The sequence below is a fragment of the Gadus chalcogrammus genome, unplaced genomic scaffold (genome assembly GCF_026213295.1).
Source record: "Gadus chalcogrammus isolate NIFS_2021 unplaced genomic scaffold, NIFS_Gcha_1.0 GACHA118, whole genome shotgun sequence".
Taxonomy (NCBI): domain Eukaryota; kingdom Metazoa; phylum Chordata; class Actinopteri; order Gadiformes; family Gadidae; genus Gadus; species Gadus chalcogrammus.
The window spans coordinates 89,521-96,678 of NW_026613553.1; the positions used below are offsets into that span (position 1 = coordinate 89,521).

The 7,158-nt window shown below is 47.2% G+C and overlaps 1 protein-coding gene across 6 annotated transcripts; it reads left to right on the forward strand.

The window, feature by feature from the left end:
* Nucleotides 1-670: 670 nt before the first annotated feature.
* On the forward strand, nt 671-6,843 carry LOC130378934 (uncharacterized). 6 transcript variants are annotated; one of them, XM_056585534.1, is made up of 9 exons: nt 671-950; nt 1,113-1,229; nt 1,304-1,420; nt 2,352-2,465; nt 2,543-2,656; nt 2,947-3,063; nt 3,201-3,249; nt 3,402-3,630; nt 5,588-6,842. In XM_056585534.1, the coding sequence occupies exons 1-9, from the start codon at nt 868-870 to the stop codon at nt 6,118-6,120; spliced, it is 1,473 nt and encodes a 490-aa protein (XP_056441509.1). In that variant the 5' UTR covers nt 671-867; the 3' UTR covers nt 6,121-6,842. The 6 variants fall into 6 exon arrangements, with proteins under 6 accessions (XP_056441509.1, XP_056441512.1, XP_056441511.1 ...); XM_056585533.1 differs by having other exon boundaries at nt 672-950; nt 2,540-2,656; nt 5,588-6,841; XM_056585537.1 differs by lacking the exon at nt 2,543-2,656 and having other exon boundaries at nt 5,588-6,843.
* Nucleotides 6,844-7,158: the final 315 nt, after the last annotated feature.

A 7,158-nucleotide genomic window follows, 5' to 3' on the forward strand; every position in this document is an offset into this window, starting at 1 on the left:
CAGGAAAGGGGCCTATTCGGGATATTGAACCGTCGGCATAGTGGCATGTCGATCTAATGGGAAATATTTCGGACCACTGAGACGTCGGAACAATGGGGCGTCGGAATTACGGCATGGCACCTCATCTGGTGGTCCCTGAGGGTCACTGCAGTGGAACTAATTACAGTAATGCTCAACGTCTAACAGGAGCGGACTTCAACTAAAGTCACAATGTTGCATTTCAACTTGCATGTGGCTCAAAATGTGCGGGATATATCTGCATTCAATCACAATCGCTAACAGACGCACCAGAAATGCAGATTCAATCAGATAAAGACCAGGTTACCTAGGTCAGAGACCGGTTCGGACCGGTTTGGACCGGGTTTCTGCATGTAAAGGTACAGATGACATCATGCTTCAAAAGAGCTCATATACTAGTTCACCTCCTTCTCCACTTCTGCTGTTCGCTCTCTCTCTCTCTCTCTCTCTCTCTCTCTCTCTCTCTCTCTCTCTCTCTCTCCATCTATCTCTCTCTTGCTCTCGGTTCCTCAAGTACTTCCCCTTCCAACAGTTCTGTGTGTGTGTGTGTGCGTGCGTGCGTGCGTGCGTGCGTGCGTGCGTGCGTGCGTGCGTGCGTGCGTGCGTGCGTGCGCGCGCATGCTGCCCGTTTTCCCAGGAAACATTTGACATGCGCTCAGAGGGGCGGTTCAGCTAAGTTTCTTCCTCATCTGACGGTCCGTCGCAGCGAGGAGCCTTTCTTTCTCCGCTTTGAAAACCTTTCACCTGATTAACGTGTTTCATAAACACTTTAACCTCAGTTTCTTCCCTTACATTTATACTTTATAACTTTTTGCCGTATGGGACGGAACGTATTTTCTCCAGTCTACTATGGATGAGGAGAGAGAGGAGGGGGGTCCTACCTCTAAGACCGCTCTGTCTGGGGAACATGGCCGCCGGAGCAAAGCTAAGAGGTAAGAAGAGGATCTCTCTGTCTGTGACTGATGCATCATGACTCCATCATTAGTCTGAGTAAAAGCTGTGTGTGTGTGTGTGTGTGTGTGTGTGTGTGTGTGTGTGTGTGTGTGTGTGTGTGTGTGTGTGTGTGTGTGTGTGTGTGTGTGTGTGTGTTAAAGCCCAGAGCAGCAGCAGAGAGCAGACTCCCCTGGACCCAGCTGTGTCTCCATGAAGAGTGGCTGGTCTATGGATCATCCTGGCCTGTTTAAAGATGGAAATCAGTCTATTGAGAAGAGGTGAGGATTTATCAGAGATCATAAAGATACAGCTTCTATCGAACGTCCATTATTCCTGGTTCTGGTTTTTCTAGAGGAGTCCAGCAGGAGAGAGCAGACTCCTCTGGACCCAGCTGTGTCTCCATGAAGAGTGACCGCTCTATGAGACCTCCTGCTAACTTTAAAGATGGAATTCAGTCTATTGAGAAAAGGTAAGCATTGATTAGAGATGATGATTTGGGCCGTAGTCTTAAATTCAAACAACTCTCTGACCAATCGATTGGTCGATGGTGAAAAGATGATTATAAAACAATGTGCACGTTATCTCTAGATCAACAGAATCTACCGCAGTGCGTTGTACTCTACCTGTTAGCCTCAATATCACATAAGGGCTGTTTGGAGAAGGGCAGTGGGTTTCAGACCCCTCTCGGTCCGAGTCCACTCGGTTAGGGCAGAGCTTCAATATGAAGCAGACAGCGGACGAGCCACGGAGCGTAGGGCAGCGTTGTTTATAGACGACACCACCGAAGAATTGATTATAGCTTTTATCTGTGTGTAATATAACGGGGCCCACTGGATGCTGCTGGGATTCGTGACAAGAAGCCAATTCTGATGTGTTCCCTCTCAAAGCCTAGCGAGCGTTAAACACAAAGGGAGATGAAGAATCACAGACATATTAAGAAAAAAGTACTCATAGCTTACCATTTTAGCTGATCTGCCCACAAACTTACTCTACACTTAGCATGCTATTTTGTCATCCTTTTTAACCAAATGCTGCCAGATCGATGACTTTGTTGGAATCAATGAGTTAGTAGCGGAGTAAAGGTCAGTAAGTTAGGACAAGCAGTCTTCCTTATGGGCCAGTTCAACGTTGAGGAACCCGGGGGTTTGACCTCTTGTCTTATAAGTCTTATAGTTTATTAAACCATCTGATTATTAAAACAGAGGCTACGGAGCCTTCAACCTTATTTTTATCATAATTAATGTTATTTCTAACACGATATAGCCCGTCACTCAAATATAAAACACATCGGTCTGCATTTGTCCCTCCCGGCCCTAAAATAATGGATTAAGAAGCTCTTCTTTCTTATTAAAGGAACACAAGCCATTTTTTGACCAAAGAGAATTCGTGTTTTTTAAAAGAGTCCAGCAGCAGAGAGCAGACTCCCCTGGACCCAGCTGTGTCTCCATGAAGAGTGACAGCTCTATGGAACAACCTGTTAACTTTAAAGATGGAAATCAGTCTATTGAGAAGAGGTGAGGATTCATCAAAGATCCTAAAGATACAGCTTCTATCAAACATCCATTAATCCTGGTTCTTGTTTTTCTAGAAGAGTCCAGCAGGAGAGAGCAGACTCCCCTGGACCCAGCTGTGTCTCCATGAAGAGTGATAGCTCTATGGAACAACCTGTTAACTTTAAAGATGTAAATCAGTCTATTGAGAAGAGGTGAGGAATATCAAAGATCATAAAGATACAGCTTCTATCAAACATCCATAAATCCTTGTTTTGTTTTTCTCGAAGAGTCCAGCAGGAGTGAGCAGGCTCTTGTTATCAGACTTCACTGGTACTGATGTTTCCAAGTCAGGAAAAATTAAAGTTTGTGGTGTGTGTGTGTGTGTGTGTGTGTGTGTGTGTGTGTGTGTGTGTGTGTGTGTGTGTGTGTGTGTGTGTGTGTGTGTGTGTGTGTCTGTGTCTGTGTCTGTGTGTCTGTGTGTGTGCGTGTGTGTGTGTTGAAGCCCAGAGCAGCAGCAGAAAGCAGACCCCCCTGGACCCAGCTGTGTCTCCATGAAGAGTGACCGCTCTATGGATGTACCATATCAATTTAAAGATGGACGCCCCTCCAGAGAGGAGAGGTAGGGGTTTCAAACAGACGATGAAAACAGACCAGTTGGTTGTTATCAGTCTCTACTGATACTGATATCTGCAAGGCTGGGGAAATATAATTGTGTTTGTGCTTTTGTGTGTGTGTGTGTGTTTGTGTTCCGCACAGACACCAGCAGAGGTCAGAGGTTACCAGTGCTCAAACAGAGCTGATCAAGGTGTGTAAATGTCCACCGAGACGTTTGACTTCAGCTCTCCATGACCATTAGAAAGCATCTCTTGTCCAGCGGGACGTGAATCCAGGACAGATGCTTCTGATGTCCTCAGTTAGTTCAGAGTAAAGTTCTCCTTGATGTTTGTTCTGTTCCAGAGGGCTGAGGAGAACGCACACGCTTTCCTCGACAAGGAGCTGAAGAAGCTCTGGAGGGTCGTCTTCTCAGATTACCCACAATGCTCAGAGGGTCAGAGAGTGGAGGAGGAGGAGGTGGATGGTAAGAAGGAGGAGCAGAGGAGGCGCGCCATAGAGGGAGTGGTGGACATCACAAAGCTCTGCCTGATGGAGATGAACCAGGAGGAACTGGCCGACAAACTGTTGAGCGGTAAGAGACTCTTATCTTGAAAACAGAGAAGAAATACACATTTTGAAGAGCAGTAGGAGATTATTATTTGCTCTCTTCAGACTAAATTACATAATGTGAGACTTATTCATTTCAAACTTCAATAGGAGACAATCTTTCCTCTTTGTGGTTAAATGGTTTAATCCAGTATGTAGGGTTGTTGTGGGCTCTCAGCACCGTGGGTGCTAGGGCTCTCAGCACCGTGGGTGCTAGGGCTCTCAGCACCGTGGGTGCTAGGGCTCTCAGCACCGTGGGTGCTAGGGCTCTCAGCACCGTGGTGCTAGGGCTCTCAGCACCGTGGGTGCTAGGGCTCTCAGCACCGTGGGTGCTAGGGCTCTCAGCACCGTGGGTGCTAGGGCTCTGAGCTGAACTGAAAGAGACACCCTGACAACATTGAACATTGAACTCCCTCCTCAAAACACATGTGTTCCCACTGGCCTTCTCGCTGTAATGACCCCCTACCGTGGGTTCCCCTCATATCCCCGTTGTTCTGCTGTTCTTACCCCCTCCTACCTGGGTCTCCTCACTGTTCTTACCCCCTCCTACCTGGGTCTCCTCACTGTTCTTACCCCCTCCTACCTGGGTCTCCTCACTGTTCTTACCCCCTCCTACCTGGGTCTCCTCACTGTTCTTACCCCCTCCTACCTGGGTCTCCTCACTGTTCTTACCCCTCCTACCTGGGTCTCCTCACTGTTCTTACCCCCTCCTACCTGGGTCTCCTCACTGTTCTTACCCCCTCCTACCTGGGTCTCCTCACTGTTCTTACCCCCTCCTACCTGGGTCTCCTCACTGTTCTTACCCCCTCCTACCTGGGTCTCCTCACTGTTCTTACCCCTCCTACCTGGGTCTCCTCACTGTGTCTTACCCCCTCCTACCTGGGTCTCCTCACTGTTCTTACCCCCTCCTACCTGGGTCTCCTCACTGTTCTTACCCCCTCCTACCTGGGTCTCCTCACTGCTGTTCTTACCCCCTCCTACCTGGGTCTCCTCACTGTTTCTTACCCCCTCCTACCTGGGTCTCCTCACTGTTCTAACCCCCCTCCTACCTGGGTCTCCTCACTGTTCTTACCCCCATCCTACCTGGGTCTCCTCACTGTTCTTACCCCCTCCTACCTGGGTCTCCTTACTGTTCTTACCCCCTCCTACCTGGGTCTCCTTACTGTTCTTAACCCCTCCTACCTGGGTCTCCTCACTGTTCTTACCCCCTCCTACCTGGGTCTCCTTACTGTTCTTAACCCCTCCTACTTGGGTCTTGTGTTGATCATGCTGTTGGCGATGCAGCTCCTGCTGTTTTTGACCCTAGATTGATTTATGAATTGTAAGGCGACCTTGGGTGTCATGAAGGTGCCTTGAAATAAATATTATCAATGTTATTATTATTATTATTATTATTATATTATAATAATAATAATTTTTAAACATAAACTGCAGATCAACAGCAGAATAACTCTGTGGAAGAGATGCACACTATCTTGTTATATCATTTTACACCAATTCATTATCATTGTTATTATCATTAGACCAATCATATCGCTGGGTAAGAACGAAAAGTCCTGAACATTTTGGATCTGTAACATGCAGTCTTTGTCACGACCAGCTTCTCAGACCACAAGTTATGAAGCCACATTAACATACTGCGGACCAACAGCAGAACAACTCAGTGGAAGTGATGAAACCCTGTCTTGTTGTATCAGCATAGCAAATCACTTTACACTGATTCACTATCATTATTACTATCATTAGACCAATCAGATTGCTGTGGAAATAATAGGCCTTAACATTTTGAATCTTTAACATGCAGTCCATCACAACCAGCTTTTCCGACCACAAGTAATGAACCGACAAAATATCATGAAGTTGATAATTTAACAGGAAATATTGACCTGGTTCCACTGATCACCATCCACTAACTGATGTCATCTGTTGTTTTCCTCATTTAGGATCTGATGCTGTCGATTGCCAACATAAAATCAAGTCTAATTTGAAGAAGAAGTTCAGGTGTGTGTTTGAGGGAATCGCTAAAGCAGGACAGCGAACATATCTGAACGACTTCTACACAGAGATCTTCATCACAGAGAGAGGCAGTGGAGAGGTCAACAAGGAACATGAGGTCAGACTGATTGAAACCGCTTCCAGGAAACCAGCCAAGGAAGAAACACCAATCAGATGTGAAGACATCTTTAAACCCTTACCTGGACGCGATCAACCAATAAGAACAATGATGACAACTGGAGTGGCCGGCATTGGTAAAACCGTCTTAACACACAAGTTCACTCTGGACTGGGCTGAAGGCAAAACCAACCAGGACATACACTTCACATTTCTCCTCACTTTCAGAGATCTGAATTTACTGAAAGGGAAAGAGTTTAGCTTGGTGGAACTTCTTCATCACCTCTTTATTGACACCAAAGAAGCAGGAATCTGCAGATTCGAACATTTCCAAGTTGTCCTTCATCTTGGATGGTCTGGATGAATGTCGACTTCCTCTGGACTTCCAGAACAACCAGACCTGGACTGATGTCAAAGAGCCATCCTCTGTGGACGTGCTGCTGACCAACCTCATCAGGGGCCACCTGCTTCCCTCTGCTCGCATCTGGATAACCACTCGCCCCGCCGCAGCCAATCAGATCCCTGCTGAGTGTGTTGACATGGTGACAGAGGTGAGGGGGTTCAGCGACCAACAGAAGGAGAGTACTTCAGGAAGAGATTCAGAGAGGAGCCGCTGGCCAGAACAATCATCTCCCACGTCAAGAAATCACGAAGCCTCCACATCATGTGTCACATCCCAGTCTTCTGTTGGATCACTGCTTCAGTTCTGGAGGACATCTTCCAAAATTCCCAGATCGAAGAGATGCCCAAGACCGTGACTCAGATGTACAGCCACTTCCTGAGGGTTCAGTCCATACAGGCGGACAGGAAGTACCATGGGAGGGCTGAAACAGATCCAGACTGGAGCTCAGAGAGCAGGGAGATCATTGTTTCTCTGGGAAAACTTGCTTTTAACCAGCTGGAGAGTGGCAACCTGATCTTCTACGAGGCAGATATGGCAGAGTGTGACATCGATATCAGAGCAGCCTCAGTGTACTCAGGAGTGTTCACCCAGATCTTTAAAGAGGAGTGTGGGCTGTACCAGGACAAGGTGTTCTGCTTTGTCCATCTGAGCATCCAGGAGTTTCTGGCTGCCCTTTATGTCTTCTGGTCCTTATCAACTACTGGTGTCAATCTGCTCTCAACCTCCAGGAAAGATAAACACCTCCTCTACCAGAGTGCTGTGGACAAGGCCTTACAGAGTGAGAACGGACACCTGGACTTGTTCCTCCGCTTCCTCCTGGGCCTCTCTCTGGAGACCAATCAGATTGTCCTACGAGGTCTGCTGGGACAGAAAAAAACTTCACTGCCCACTCAGATTAAAACAGGTCTGCTGCGAATGACAGGAAGTAGGTCACAGACCAATAAGGGAACAGTCTCTTACATCAAGAAGAAGATAAAAGGAGATCAATCTCCAGAGAGA

Coding starts and splice junctions, on each gene's coding strand:
- LOC130378934 (XM_056585533.1), top strand. CDS start 868: ATGGATGAGGAGAGAGAGGAGGGGGGTCCTACCTCTAAGACCGCTCTG. Junction 951..1,112: donor CGCCGGAGCAAAGCTAAGAG/GTAAGAAGAGGA, acceptor TGTGTGTTAAAG/CCCAGAGCAGCAGCAGAGAG. Junction 2,466..2,539: donor AATCAGTCTATTGAGAAGAG/GTGAGGATTCAT, acceptor TTGTTTTTCTAG/AAGAGTCCAGCAGGAGAGAG.